Genomic DNA, 16,429 nt, shown 5'->3' on the forward strand with positions numbered 1-16,429 from the left:
GGTTCCTCAAAAAACTAAGAATTGATCTACCATATGATCCAGCAATCCCTCTACTGAGTATTTACCCCAAAGACTTGAAAACCCACATCCAAAAAGATATTTGCACACTGATGTTAATAGCAGCATTATTCACAGTGGCCAGGACATGGAAGCAACTGAAGTGTCCTACGATAGATGATTGGCTAAAGAAGCTGTGTTACATACAGACAATGGAATATTACTCAGCCATAAGAAGAGATGAAATACTGCTATTTGCAACACCATGAATGGACCTCGAGATAATCATGCTAAGCGAAATAAGCCAGACAGAAAAGGTTGAAAATCACATGATATCGCTCATATACGGGATATAAACCTAAAAGCAACAAATGAACAGGACAAACAAACAGAGACTCATGGACATGGACTATAGACTAGTGGTTACCAGAGGGTACAGGGTAGGGGAGGAGGGGGTAGGTAGACAGTTAAAGGTGGTCAAATATATGGGGGTAGAGGAAGGGTGAATTGGGTAAAGGGGATAAAATATATAGTAGCTGAAGGAAACTGAATTTTGGATGGTAAACACACAATAGAATATACAGATGTCAAAGTATAATGTACACCTGAAAATTATACAATGGTATTAATCAATGTTACTCCAATAAACTTAATTTTTAAAAAAAAATCTAGTTCACTATGATCCCATCCTAGAAGTGCTCCCAGGTTCTTGGCAAAAACTATTGCAAGTCTTCTCTGAAGGAACCCACCTTCAACCCAGGCATCAATGAATTCTCACAAATAAAGTTCCAAGGAAGATAACGAGGATACAGTCAAAATGAAATAGATAATGAAACAAATCATAGTGAGAATCTGCAGAAGCTGACTCACAGATTTCAGCTATTAGAGTTAATAGAGACATGGAATATAAACTATGTTTATTATGTGTGAAGAAAGTTAACAGAAATTTGAAAATATGAGGAGCAAGTGAAAAATATAATGCCCGATCATGTTGAAAAATAAACAAACCAAAATTATAAAATTGAAAAATAATAAGAGTTGAAATGTAAGTCACTAGACAGATTGAGTGGTAGATTAAAAATGCGAAGAGAGAATCGGTAAACTGGAAGATTGATCCAAAAAATTATCCAGAATGCAACACAAAGACACACACATGCACAAAAACACATTTACGAGACAAAACCAAGTTGTCTAAGTAGATAAATAAGTTTTCTTTGTGTTTCTTTTTAGTATTTTACCAAATTTCAATACTGAAAATTTGAAGTCCTACCCAATTACATACCAGTCCATTCTGATACTGAATATAAATTATGTACTAAAAAAAAAAAAATGGAAGATCAAACAATTTTTCCCATGAGTCAAAATATTCCTAAAAGCAGTTTAAGAATTTCAAAATTATATTGTGCACACCATAAAGCTTTCATTGTTTACCTTGTGCAGTTTCTCTCTTGCTTTTATAAGGATAAATTTCAAATGTCTTTTTGTTTGCCAGATTTATATTCAAGAATTACAGTCTCTAAAAGCTTCAGAAGCTAAAATTTTGGGGTACTTCATTGAAAACATTTTCATTAAAGGTTTTCAATTACGTTAAAACAAGATGCATCCAAAACTTATAGTACTCAGTTACAAAATGTTTATCACTATTATTTCAGTGAATTCACAGAACAGTTTGTCAAAGTCTCAAACACTTGTAAAATCCTATTGAAGTATATTTTTTTATTTACCATCAACTTTATCACTAAAAAAATTTATCTCAATATTCTGTACTGCAAAACATTTTATAAATTTCAACAACTATAGCTTCTATTTCAATTGGTAAAATATCACGACTTGTTTGGACACAGTGGCAAATTACAGGTGTCACAACCTATTCCAAGTACATTCCTGTTCCATAGGCTTCTTAATTTAGTAAGGACATTATTTTTACCACATTGTATTCATATTAGTGCCAAAACAAAGCAATTTATCTTCACTATTGGAGTTTAAAATGGTAAGAGTCACAACAATGTCAGTTGTTTCACCTTCCAACAACTTTGAAACTGTGACTTGGAATAAAAAAGAACTGAATCATTATTGGAATTAACTGATTTCCTATTTGAAAAATCTGATGACACTGATATAAAATTAGAATCATTTAGCTATTTGCCAAGTTCTTCTTCTGCTAACTGAGCCAACATATTAATAGCTATCACTTGAACTTTTGTTTGTGCACAAGAAATATTGGAACTGAAAAAAAGTGAAATTAATTTAGAACAGTCATTTCATCGAAGTGAAAAGTCATGCGTCATAGGATGTTGGGCAAACACATCCTTTGCATTGCATATGTTAAATCAACGTCTTTGGACCCACTCTTAAAATAACTACTAACTTTTTGGCATAGATGTTGCCGCTTCTTCAGTAGATTTGTGTCTTCTGGTTTATACATGTTCAAATAGAAAGTAAATGGCTAAAATCCCTTTATGCAGGTTATACATCCATCGTTAACTTTCATGAAAAGTAGAAATCTAGTCCTTAATTTTTTGTTAAACATACACTTTTGTTTATTTATAACTTATTGCCGTCAAAGTATTGTTAACAAAGAAAACACTATCAATCAATCTATCAATCAAGTAGATAGTGTGGATTTGCACTGGACAATAAAAGGCAAAATCACCATAGCAAGAGTGCCCAAATTACTCTATACTCTCTATAGCAGGATTGCTCAGCTTCCATCCTGCTCCTGTTAGTGATTATTTTCCAGGCTTCCCACCAGACCTGCCATGGTCTGGTGATCTTGAGCATTGCAAGGCTGCAGGAAGAGGACACAGCATAACTAACTGGTAACCAGATGCTTGACAAGGCCAGCATCCTCCAATAATAGTTTCACCACTACCTGAGTCCAAGCACACCTCATTTTATCAGTGACTGTCCCCCTGGTGTACTTGAGTGGGAAATATGACCAGAGCCAGGATTAAGGTAAAGCAAGTTAGGTACTCACCTGGGGTGCAAAACTTAAGAGGGTACAAAAAATTTGGCAATCAAGACAAATAATATTTTAATATAATATTTTAAAATATCAAAATTAATTCAAAAAATCTATGCTGAGCTAAATATCAAAATTTTCAACAAAGGCAAGATTCAACACTGCACTTGTGCAGCCCTAACAGCGAATGCCTCACTCACCTCACTCCAGTGCCAGCCCATGGATCCTGCCTTGATGGACTGAATGAAGGAGACCTGCGAGGGAGGAGAGACTGCCATGAGGAGGGGGAGGCGGGAACATGCCATTGTCCCAAATCCCCACCTTTCTGTCTCAGGTGCCCCTGCTTTACATTTTCTGCTTACTGAGAGTAACAGTCAAGCCCATGGTCATCTGAAAACATGCTTGTCACTCTGGGGAAGTGGATGGCAGAGAATCAGGAAAATTCTAAACACGCCTGTGTGAGAACATGGCGATCTCTATATAGCCCACTAGGCCTGATGAAATGGGCATTTCAGCCCTACAAGAAATACATCTTTGGTATTGTTCACACAAAGTTCAGAATTGGTCAGAAGAAAACATTAATTAACTTAGTATCGAGGCCACACTGCACGATAAGACGAAAATTCACCCCATTGCCAATGATGGCCAATTACATTTTCCTACCTAGCTGACCAGAGGGTTATTTATGACAGCAAGGCCAAAATGCACAGTGCTGACCATGCCCTAAATGTGACCTTCCTTTCATTGTTAAGTTGCCACTAAAACCGTAAAGTTCAATCGATGCAATTCTTTTTTTTTTTTTCCCCCTCGTTAGTAATTAAAATCTCAAAGAAGTTACATTCTAAACTTCTCTCTGCAATTTGCTTTTGACTCTGCCACTGGAGCTAAAGTGGCCCCATCAGCATTTCCCAAATCAAATCTCTATACACCTTTCTCATGTGTCATTATACTTTGAGCTTTAGTTCCAAGTGCCAACAATGGGAATGTTATAGAGGACTAGAGTTTGTAAGTGGCATCATCCTGTGATCCAGGAGACAGTTATTGCCGTGTGTGTCTGTCCCATGCATACTAGCACAGGCTCAGGACCGGTGTCTCAAATGCAAGTATGAAGACTCTTGACAGGAGGAATCAGTGGTTAGAGGTCTGCCAAGCTACTAAGTGGCTTTAATCAGTCCTTAGTAAGAGCCTCCAGGCTGGGGAGGAAAAAGTGTATTATTTCTCCTACCTTACATCGCTCTGTGGACTTGCCATCATTTCTCTTCTCAGTTAGAAAAGATGCATGTTCTGTCCTCTTGCTCCACCCCAGGTAGCCCCACCCCCAGGCCCACCACCGAGGGGTTGGATTTCTATCGTGAATCATTGACTTCTCAAGATCAGCTGACTGATACTCCAGGTGTTGGTGCTTCTCAATGGTAACTGTCTGCTCGCCCAAATCTGGCCCACCTCTGCTGACAGAAACACTAGGGTGTAACAATACTTAGTTTGGCTCCACACATCTAAGATTCATTTGATGGCAAATCTATCATGTTAGCTATCTTTAACCATTTCTAGATGGTGTTTAGAATGGCTACAAGCTTTTCCTTGATATTTTTCACAGCGACTGAATCATAGACTTTTCTTATAACACACCTCAGTTGACAGAAAAAAAACAGGAGATCATTAGATCATTGGTATATTTTTCTGTTCTAAAGGCTGAGTCATCAGGGTTCAGGGTGTTTTTTAGGTATAATTTACCTACAGTGAAATGCACTGTACCTCAGTATAAGTTCAACGAGATTTCATGAAAGCATACCACTCAAGTTACCTGTGCCCTTATAAAATACAAAATATTTCTATCCCCCCAAGAAATTCCTTCATGCCCACTCCTACTCAATCTCTGCCCCACCCTAAGCAATTGGGGTTCTGGTTGCTATCACCACAAATTAGGTTTGCCTGTTCTAGAACTCCATGTAAGAAGAATCACTAATACACATTGTTTTCTTGTCTGGTTTTTTCAACTCAACATAACGTTCTTTGATATCCATATTGTTGGATGTGTGTGTTCGTAGTTTATTCTTTTTACTGTCATTCCATATACCATTGTATGAATATACCACATTTTGTTTACCCAGTTGCATATTTATGGACATTTGGATTATTTCTAGATCTTGGAAATTATAAAGAGTTATGAATATTTCTGACTATATTCTGACAAGAGGCAGCTGACCACCTTACTGAGTGCTTGTGGGCTGTAAGATTTATCCTGGAGAGTATATATCTGAATCATCTTTAAACCACATGGGTTCTTCTTTAATCATATGTGTGGGGGCAGACCAGCTTGGACAATGGTCAGTTACATCCCCTCCTTCAGTTCATTCTAAATTGTCGCAGGCTCTTGGTTCCATCTGTCTTTGCATCCACTTCTTATAGTCTTATTGACTGTGCCCTTGCTGTCAGCTGGCACTTTTTTTAATGAGTCCACTGACAATGCTATGAATCTGCATTGGGCTTAGAGCTCAAACTTGTGCTTTATAAAATTGTGGATAACACAGCAGTGAGGGGCTCTGCTATTACCAAAAATGTTTTGGTAGTGTGCAAATATTCAATTATCTCTGTTGGCCTCTTTGGTTATAGTTTTGTGAGCTTGAGCTTAGTCGAATAGACAAAGTTGCTGGTCAAGTGATCTGGCTAAATGAGGTCCCTAGATTTTGAAGATTAAATAAGTGTCCTGGAAGAAAACACCGACTGATGGAATGTTAGTGATCTCAGGTAGAGATCCTTTGCTCCCTGACAAAGAAGGGAGTAGGGAGTGAGAAGTGGAAGGGGAAAGGATGGAGCAACATTTTGTTCAGAGGAAGAGCCAGAGAATGATACCAGAAAGACTGAATTCTGCAGAGTTCCCAACATCCTGGTCAATGCAGAAGTTAGTCAACTAATACTTGCTGAGAATTTATTTCAGGGTTTAATGTCAAAAGTTAGGAAATTCTGACAACCCAGGTCCAGTAAGGTCACTCGTATAGGATGATCCTGGCTGTCTGTATAACAGAAACCACTGAGCAATAATTATTCTTACATAATAGTCTTGACACATGTTCAGACTGGAAGGAATAAAGTTATGCATATGCATTTCTCCTACTGCATTTATTTTCATTCAAAAACCATTTATGGAGCCCTGCTATGTGCCGATAAATTTGCATATTTATTTATTCAATTAAGCTTTCATCAAGTTTTCACTACATCCTAGGCTGAGGGAGGCCAAGGATATCAGCGTGAATAAGTCAAAGCAACTGCCATCCTCAAAGTATCTGTGAGCCATGAAGATAGAAGAATACATAGATATGCAAATAGATAAATAAAGTGAAGTGTAGTCGGCACAAGGTTAGAGATCTTCACATCAGTAAAGGCAGGGCACTGAACCCAGCCACAAAGACATGATGACTGGGCCAAGCCATGAAAATAAATAGGAACCAGCCAGGTGGAAACAGGAGGATAAACATTCCAGACTGAGCGACAACTATATTCCAACAAGAGGCAGCTGACCGCCTTACTGACTGCTTGTGGGCTGTAAGATTTATCCACTCGGTGAGCTTCAGTCTTGGATACCTGTGTGTCAAATAGGGCCAAGTTCAGCCTACCACCTGTTTTTGAAAATAACATTTTATTGGCACACAGTCATGCCCAATAGTTGCCTTGTCTGTGACTGCTTTCACACTATAAAGACAGAGCTGAGTGTTACAACAGAAACCGTATGGGCCACAAAGCTTAAAATATTCGCTATCACTTTACAGAAAAAAAAATATATATATATCTACCCTTAAACTAGAACATAGTGGCCATGCTCTCAGCTATCACCACTCCTGGTCATTTGAATTCAGAAACGTGATCTTTTAAAGGAGACTTGAACCAACACAGGAAAAAATGAGTGGGGCTAAGAGAGAGTGGGGACTGGAACTGGAAGGGAAAGACTGTGTAAGAAGGGCAGGCTGCGACGGATCTCCGGTGGAAGAAAGGCGCCTTCTGTACCAGAAGGGCTGGTACAGGAGGAAGTTAGGAGGGTCCTGCACTTGTCAAAAGATTGGGGTTCTTTTTCACAGCAAGGTTGTTTCACTCTGCCTTTTAAAACACTGTGCAGACTTACATTTTGCCAAATTCAAGGGACTTTATGGAGAGTTCTTTTTATAAAGCATAATCATGCATGAGGAAGACAGCACCTTGGGTTTTTCAGCGGGGAGGCCACATAAAATTCAAATCAGAGCCAATGGCCCTCCGTGGGACTGGAACGACCGGAAGTGGAGAATGTAATCCACATCTCACACAGCCTCCGGACCCCTGTCTCCGGCAGCCTGATGATTAATGCGCAAACTAGAAAGACGTTTCATTGACCGCCTCCTAGTCCCATGAGCACAGTGCAGTCGATAAATATTTATTGAGTGTATTTTCCTAGGGCTTACAGCACTTGCTCCGTGATAACTTATAATCTAATAAGCAATAATTGTTCAGGGTGGTTACGAATATATATTAATGTTTGTTAATGGAACCCAAGCCAGGAATAGGCAGTAGAAAAGAAAATATGCTTCCATCTACAGATGAGGTATCCAAATGGTACTAGCTTTGGGGTAAATAAGAAAGAAGCACGTCGCACAAGCCCCAGAAGTAAGGATCGCAAGAGAGAGAAGAAGAAAGAAAAAAGAAAGGAAATTTATAAATGGCTGTATTTTGAACAAATAAAAATATATATACTTTTTAAAACTAATCTTTTTTACTCTCTCTGGCTTTATGTGGATAATACTTCCATCTGTCACTGAAATGGCTCCTACACTTGAATAACGGCAGAGAGTTAACTGAAATGGGCTCCCAAATTGCAGTTTTTTGCAGTAAAGATAAAATATGGCTTTCTGCCACCCATTTGGAGCTGCAGCACCAATATACTGATACAATCTCCCTTTAGCTCCAGTCGCATTAGATTCCAAATAGTGTATCACCAACTTGGGCACGGGGATGGGTATCAGGGTACGTTTATTTAAGATTGAGCACTTATCCTGAGTTAAAAGCAAATTAAAATATTGCATTTGAGATAATACTTAAAAGGGGCAATGTAATTACCACATCCTCCCCTGTGCATCCTCTTTAATTTCCCGAGAAGCCTGAGAATGCACAGCCGCAGTGAGAGCAGCAGCCCGGGTGGTGCTGAAGAGGAAAGGCATCTTCATGGCTGCGAGTCCAGCTGTGAAGAGTAAAGATTTTGCCCATGGGAAAGGATCCAATAAACAATCCTACAATTTTAATGCAAACACTCAGAGACTCTGGCCATGATCATCCAGGTCTAGCCCTACGCCACATTGGAAAGAGGACAAAGATAGTGGTTGCACAAGTCTACCTCTGTTGACTCTAATTTTGAGGTTCCCCATCCATCACAACCCCATGACTAAAGAAGAAATTGATGCTTTATTGTTGTCAGACAGCAAGAAAGAGGCAGATCCAGGAGGAAAGTCAAGACTTCTCAGGGTACTTTTCCGGAGGCCACCCAAGGGATGACAGGTCATCAAGTCTATAGTATACAGGACCTCTCTTGGAAGTAGCTGTGGCCCCTTGGAGTAACCTAAAGAAGACAGGCAATGCTTGATTCACAGCATCTTAAGAGTTGTTTTGACCTTTTGACACTATGTAGACGGCAGTTGAGTCATAGGTTGTATGGCTGCCAACTCAACCAGGGAAACTTACCCAGAGATTTACAAATTACTACTCAGCGCCACCACAATATCTTTTTCAAGTCTCTTCCTTCAGCTTTATCTCTTGACTTCAAGATCACTTACTCATTTAGAAAAAAAAAAAAATGCAGAAGGACAAGATCCTGGGGTTTCCTTCCTGGAGGTTATCATCAGATCTGATGATATATGTAAAAGGCTAATCTGAGGCATCCTGATATCCAGCCTCCATACACTGAACACCTTCAGTGGCCTTGCTCTTAGAAACCAGAGAAGGAAAGTCTAAATTCCTAGCAAGAAATGTAGGAAAGGTATTCTAAAGTGTTGGATTCTAAAAGGAGAAAGCCTTCGTGAAAACTGAGCCATCAAGCTTCCTGAACAAGAAGTCCAGAGAAGGGAAGGATGCTCTGAATGCTTCCCGCCTTCCAAGCCGGATACTCAGCAGGTTCACCCTAAACCCAGCTCTGCACATCTCCTACTCTCCTGCAATGATCCACCTGCTGTTCCAAGGCTTGATTACCTCTGCAGCCTCCTAAAGGCTCTAAGGTACTTATCAGATTACCACTGGAGGTCATGGATTCTACTGTCATGCTAGGGCTGCTTATTTATGTGCCTATTCTCTCTGGAGAAATTAGAAGCTCAGTGTCCGGAAGGAAACGCTGTGTTCTGCATGCAGCAGGTGTCCAGTGTGAATAAATTGAATGCATACGGAATGAAATTGCTTGTCACCCTGGCCCCAGTTCTGGCCTAGAGACTCTAGGAGTCCAAAGAGTGTAGGAAAAGATTTATGTGGGATTCTGCAGAGGCAGCTGGCAGCTGTGCGGCTAACTGCTCCTTTCTGGTGTCCATTGACCATTTTGTCCCATGGAAGCCAGGAATACCTGCATATCAGAGATTCAAATGTGCGATTCTGAGGTTTTTTTCAGATAATATTCATATAAGACATAATTCCTTCTCTGAAAAAAAAAAAGCATGCACATTTTAAGGGATGAATCCATAAATGTTGCAAGAAAAATACACAAAAGAATGTCTTTTCAAATGGAGGCAGAATTGATGTGATTATAATGGATATGAAATGCTGATTAAAATATTTATTATTCCTTAAAGATCTGCTGCACCTCAGAGGCTGCACGCAAATTCAAACACATAGACACATGCATTAAGTGCCTGGTCCCAGGTGTCAGGAGATGGAGATTCAGGCTCCAGGCACTAAGTGGTTGTTCTCTCTGCTTTCCCCTCCCCCTTCCTTCAAGGAGGTGTCACGTACTCTGGCTTTTGATTTGCAGTGTCTGTCTCAGCAGGAAGAGACTGCCTTTCTCCTCATAAAAAGTCTTGTTAGCCACACTCTGATGTCTAGATGTCCAAAAAATTAATGAGGATTTCTCCAGGAGCTGTTGTTTTTTGCTGGCTTTAGGCCACTGCTTTCTCATACATACGCAAATTGTATGGGTCTAGGTAGAAGCGCTAGCCTTTTAAATTGCCACAAGAGGACTTTAAAAGATACTATTTCTGTAACCATTATTCTTTAATCTAAAAAGAATAAAGATAGGCGCTATATTGAATAACTTTACAGTTTTTTCTAATTCCACTCTCAGCCACTGACCTTACTTGGACATGGTGTCCCTAGTGTGAGCATTGCTACGATGAAAATTTCTCTCGTAGAATGTTGCTAGATGGGTTCTGAAATAATTAAAAATATGGCTGATTTTTCTTATGAATTTTAGCATTTTATGTCATAAGAGTCATAAAACTTAAGGACAGAACATGAGAAAAGTATCAGAAAATAGTTGTAAAAATCACCAGGAGTCAAGGGTTTCCGGGAATTTTTCATTGTCAAGAACAAGGCATAATCACTAATGTAGATTTTGGTGACTAAATCAGAACTCTGTCTTTTCTTCTCTGTTCCAGGTACATGGCCATCATCCATCCCCTCCAGCCCCGGCTGTCGGCCACAGCCACCAAAGTGGTCATCTGTGTCATCTGGGCCCTGGCTCTCCTGCTGGCCTTCCCCCAGGGCTACTACTCGACCACAGAGACCTTGCCTAACAGGGTGGTGTGCATGATCAAATGGCCAGAACATCCCAACAAGGTTTACGAGAAAGTGTGAGTAGAAGCGACTCCCAGTGCCCCCTTTGCCCTTCCATGCTCCTTCTTCCTTTCCGCATTCTTTTGTCAGTCAGTGTATCTGTAAGCATCCTTCAGTACCACTCTGATATGAGGTTGATGTGTCCATAGTTATCATAGGACTATTATGTCCTAAATACTATTCTGGACTTTGAAATAAAATTAAAACAAACAAATAAAAACATAAGACCTAGATACTATTATAGCAGACCCTTTGGATGGCCTTCCATATCCTTCCTGCTTTTTACTAGTGACTTCGCCCTGCAGTGTCTGCATGTCTTTGCCTGGGAACTTCCTCCTAAGTTACAGAATGCCACTCTGCCTTCTTGCACAGCACACCGGAGGGTGGAGGACTGATGAGAGTTGCGTATGAAAACACCAGCTCCCTCACCCCACAGATGAGAAGCCTCTGAGGCGTGTGTTTTGCACTGTGTCCAGGGGTTCCTCTTGGGATTAAGCTACAGTCGCCTGATGGCAGCTGGCTCAATGATGTACCTGTGTCAGCCACTTTCCCTTCTTTGTACCATGCCCCACTCCCCATTGGCGTTTATTTCTCAAGTTACTTGCACTTGAATCTTTATCTCAAGATCTGCCGCTGGGGGAAACCAAACAAAATGCTTACCTTCTAGGATTTTACAGTCGGAGAAATGAGACATACACGTGTAAAATGCACGGGAAAGCAAGGCCAGCACATTGAGAACTTACGAGTTACACGTTCCTTACAGGGCAGGCCTGCTTATATTCCAGGGGTCTGAATGATGATATGTAGGGTTTTCCAAAGCTATCCTTGTAATTTTCTCCAAGAGGCAACACTGAAATGGCTTATTCTTTGTTTAGTTCTGCTCAAATGAGCAGCGAGGTGACATTTATAATATCATCAGTTTCCTGTACTCAGAGCGCTTTGATACTGTGGGCCTTTTAAAAAATCCTCTATAATTCTCCAGTCTTGGGTATATTGTGTGAATTGTAGAACAACACTGATGTTAAAATCAGCAGATCTCAGTTGTAATGACAAGGTTACCAGTTACTAGCTATGTGACTGGGCAAGGATCAGTTTCTCCTCGTTAAAATGGCAGATGATAAGGCACTGGTTCCCATAAACAACTGCTGTGAACAGCAAATAAGATAATGTTTCTCACATGTAAATGCCATACAAAAGGTAAGATATTGTTATTGAACCAAATTCGTCAGACAGCAATATAACCATTACAGACCTTTGAACTTATTAAAATGGTAAAATGAGACACTATACCTATCAGCCCCCAAGATTTGAGAGTCCAAAAGCCTGTTGCGTACTGTTGTCGTGTCCTGGAACGGTCCAGGGAGCAGGAAAGCTGCTTGCCAGAAGGCAGTACATAAAGCTCAGACTTCGTCTTCCAGATGCAAACAGTGAGATTTAATCAATCAAGCCATGGGGGGGATTAATGCTCAGTCTAGAAGGAGATGGAAAATTATTTTTTCAAATGAAACTACAAGCCTGAGCAGAGTCTCAGCGGAGAAAAAATACAGCTTTACAAGCTGTACAGGACACATGAACACGTTCGAGCCAGAAGGTTCCCTCAAAAGGGAAAAAGTATATATATAAAAACCTAGCCCTCTGAATCAAAGCTTATTCCAAACTGCTTTGAAAACTGCCATCGACTTCATGGACGTTCTTAGTTGTCATGATCTTTTCAAAGTCTGATCACCTTTCCACAAATTTTATTTCAAATACACACAGTTCTTTTATTTTTCAACAAATTCAAAGTTTAACTTGGAAATAAAGGTTCATTTTCTCACAGGTTTCTGGGGTATTGTCCAAGAAATTAGTGTTTTATTTTTGAACATGTTGATGTTTTATGCTTATTAATGACTAGAAAGCCCCTTTGAGAATCAACACAGTGTGTCGAGTCTCAAATTGTCTTTTTCCATGCTTTGAGAATTTCTGGTAGCTGCTATTGTATGCATGGTTAGGTTTGTCATCATGGTTTATTTCATGATTTTACCCTAAAAAAAAAATGAGTCTGGATTAAGAGTCTCTGATTTTATCTACTCAATATGTATAAAATGTTTATGGATGCAGTAGTAAATTGAAAGAGTCCATATCTGCCATTCACATATCAGTTGTGATGCAGACATAAATCAAGTGCATAGTAAGCATTAGTAAACCTATTTTCTGTTTGTCAGTATTCTTCATAATCGTTATGATATAGTTTTAGGGAATTTAAGTTTTACCAGCTCTAAACTAACTACTTAATTATACTCTCTTCTGCAAGAATTGATTGCCATTTCCACGGCACACCTTAATCCCAAATTCAAAACCGGAAGGAAACTTTGTTTTGAGGCAGTATAACAATTAGCATAAGCTCACGGGCTATGTAGTTAGATGAGGGATCAACTTCCAGCCACATCCCTCACTAGTTGAGTCATAATGGTTATTCCAGACTCTAAGCCTAACAGTACTTTCCACACAGAGTTATTGAGAGAAGTAAGTAAGATACATACTTAGCCCATGTTAAGAGTCTGGTGAATGTTAAGTACTGTCATTAGCATCACTCATTGATCTGGATGCACGGGCAGATGACTGGCAGCAGGTAGTTTGGCGAGCTGATGCTTAGGCCCAATTTGTCTGATGAATAATTTGTGCCAGCTAATTACATAAAAAAGGTTTTCTGAAAAATCTTAAATTTCTACATTTGCCCTCTGGCTGCATGGTGAACCCCCAACCCTGATTATTAATCATTTAGACTCTTTAGTAATAGATGGATTAAATTAAGCATTATTAAAGAAAGGCAATCCAATAAAAGAACAGGCAAAAGTTTTGAACCTGCACTTCACAAAGAGAAATATCTAAATGACCAATAAATATACAACAAGGCACACAACTTCATTTGTCACCAATGCAAATTAAAACTATAATGAGATTTTACTACACACTCATTTAACTATAAATGTTAAGAAGCCTGACTAAACTAAGCACTTAGGACTTTGGGTGAAGATAAGGAACAATGAGAACTTTGTTGACTACTAGAAGAAGTATACATTGATAAAACCACATTGGAAAACATTTTGTAGTATCTAGAAAAGAAGATGCTTATTTATGCCTATAACACCCCAATTTCACTCAGAGGTAATTACCCTAGAAAAACTCATGCATCTATGCACCCACGTACATCTAGCATACTGTTCATATTATCAACATTGTTCTTTATTCCCCAAACTGAAAATATTCCAAACGTCCATCATCAGTAGGATGAATGAAATATCATGGTACAAGCATGTAATGGAATTCTATATAGTTAATAGAATAAACAAAATGTAGCTCCATGCAATGTAGATGACTTATAAACAAAGTTTTAAAGCAAGCAAAATGAAAGTACGTCTTTCAGAGGACTTAACAAGGTGACAAAACGATAAATGCAAGCAAATTAGTCACCACGAAAGTGAGGGCCGTGATTATCTCTCATGGGAGGGAAAGGAGTATGATCAAGAAGGGATGCTCAGAGGACCTGAGGAAACAGCATTGTGTTCTTGAGCTCAGTGGTAGTAGCATGAGCATTTGCCTAAAACTTACTCATTATACCAGGTAATTTGATTTATGCACTTTTTCTGGTATGTATGTTTCATGTTTTTTAACATAAAATTAAATTCTATTTAAAGAAGTTTGTTTTTACAAGCTTTCAAGAGATTGCTTTCATTGGGGTAACCCCAAAAGTTTCTCCATAAGAAATTATCTTCCGAGGTCTGGGGCTTTGCCTGGGATGACATGCCAGTTCATAAAGAGCTTCTCTATTCCTTTTTTCAGCTACACAGTACTCCATATTATAAATATGCAATGTTATTTAATCAGCCACTTTGGGTGGACTTTGGATTGTCTCCAGCTTTTTGCTATTAAAGAGTGCTGTCATCAATAATCTCTACATATATCGTGCAAAGCTATCTGTAAAGTAAAACTTCCAAAACTGAAATTGCTGAGTCAAAGATACATACCATTTAATTTTGATATTTGCCCTCTATATGGGATTGTACTAATTTACATTCCCACCAGCAATATAGCAGAGTCCCTAGTTCTCCACAGCCTCATCATATTGTCAAGCTTTTAGATTTTGGCCCATTATAGTTAAAATTTGCATTTCTCTTATTAGGAGTAAGGTCGAACATCCTTTCATAATTTAAGAGTCTTTTGTATATATATCTTATAATCTGCTTATTTCATTTACCATATCATAAACTATTTCCTATGTCATTAAACATGTTTCTACAACTTGATGTGACTATATACACACGTATGTGTGTATGTGTACATAGATAATAATTACTCCAGTGGTTTATCTTAGCTGACTAGCAAGGTAAAACACCAGACTTCAACTGAGCTCTTCCTAGCTACATCCCTAGATCTTAAGGGGACTGGTTCAGTGTCCTCTGCCACCCTGTTTATGTTTACATTCCACAGTTATAGAAAATTACACTAACATCATAACATTCATAAAAGTGGACACTTGGGCTTGTAATTAATGCAATATTATTATATTTTGTCATTCCGTCCTGCAATAATTAGCAACATGACAACTTAGCTGTGGTTACTCTTGTGAAATCGTGACACTACCCAGGAACTCTTATAAAGGTGGAGTCGATTGGCTGTTGAGGAAGAAAGATTTCATGAGTAACCAAAAATGACTCTTCCTGGTGGAGACAAAAGCTCTGTGAAAGAAAGATGAAAATATAAAGAAGAAACATTTGGCCTTGCAAAATGCATCGACCTCCCTGCTCTATTAAAACTAGGAGGAGTGTGCTATAGCTTTCCAAGTTATTCGTGGTCAAGCCCACTCCTGAGGATGCCGTACAGGCCATCAGGTTCCAATCAATGGTCCAGGAAGGTTCTAGGGCAACACTCTGAGGACGAGGAAGATGAACGAGCCAACATTTATTTATCAGAGAGTTCACCACTAAGGCCGAGAAAAAGTCTGTAATGAGGATGAAAAATGAGAAAGACATCCGGAAGAATGAGATTTAAAAAGCCTGAGGAATTTCATCTTCCCTGAATCATTTATTAATATTGGTCATATGTCATTTTCTGTTAATTAAACTTCTTTGTACATAACTTTGTACATAACATGGTAGATTTTAGCATGAAGTAAGACATGCCTATTCTGAATTCCAAATATTACCGAAACACTGGGAAAGGAGGCTAGTTCAGAAAATAGTGTCACTCATGGCTCTAATTACCTGGAGAGTTTGTGGACATGCACACAAATGTAGATATATTAACTCTACTATAATTCTCTGTAAGTACCAGTTATAACAGAAAACTAGAAAAATATGCCATTGTCATTATTTGCAGCATTTTGTCTTTTGTATGTTATGATCCATCATCAGAAATTAGCTGAAATTTTTTATTCATACATATTCTTTACTTTCATTAATAATAATGATGATAATAATGATGAAAATTGAAAGTCATTTAACCGACAGAGTAAGAGGGAGAAAGGAAACATTAGAAAATGTTTTACTTCTCAAATTTTCCATGTTCTTGGTTATTCACAAATAAGAAAAGAGAAGTGTGGATCCTTTGCAGAGCTGCTCTAGGCCTTGGCCAAAGGGCTGTCAGCATAGTTGTGTTACAAGATTGATTGTTTATGTCAGCTGTTGTAATTAATCTCCTTTCCTGACACCTAACGCATTT

At 38.9% G+C, this 16,429-nt stretch overlaps 1 protein-coding gene across 2 annotated transcripts in view; it reads left to right on the plus strand.

Annotated features, from left to right (window-relative positions):
* The window catches only part of TACR1 (tachykinin receptor 1), a 250,379-nt gene that overhangs the window by 159,323 nt on the left and 74,627 nt on the right, over positions 1-16,429 (plus strand). For both annotated transcript variants that reach the window (XM_011358084.2, XM_023529447.1), the window contains one exon: positions 10,552-10,746. In XM_011358084.2, the coding sequence (XP_011356386.1) occupies positions 10,552-10,746 (195 nt within the window). The remainder of the gene's footprint in view (positions 1-10,551; positions 10,747-16,429) is intronic.

The sequence above is a fragment of the Pteropus vampyrus genome, unplaced genomic scaffold (genome assembly GCF_000151845.1).
Source record: "Pteropus vampyrus isolate Shadow unplaced genomic scaffold, Pvam_2.0 Scaffold37, whole genome shotgun sequence".
In the NCBI taxonomy this organism is placed as follows: domain Eukaryota; kingdom Metazoa; phylum Chordata; class Mammalia; order Chiroptera; family Pteropodidae; genus Pteropus; species Pteropus vampyrus.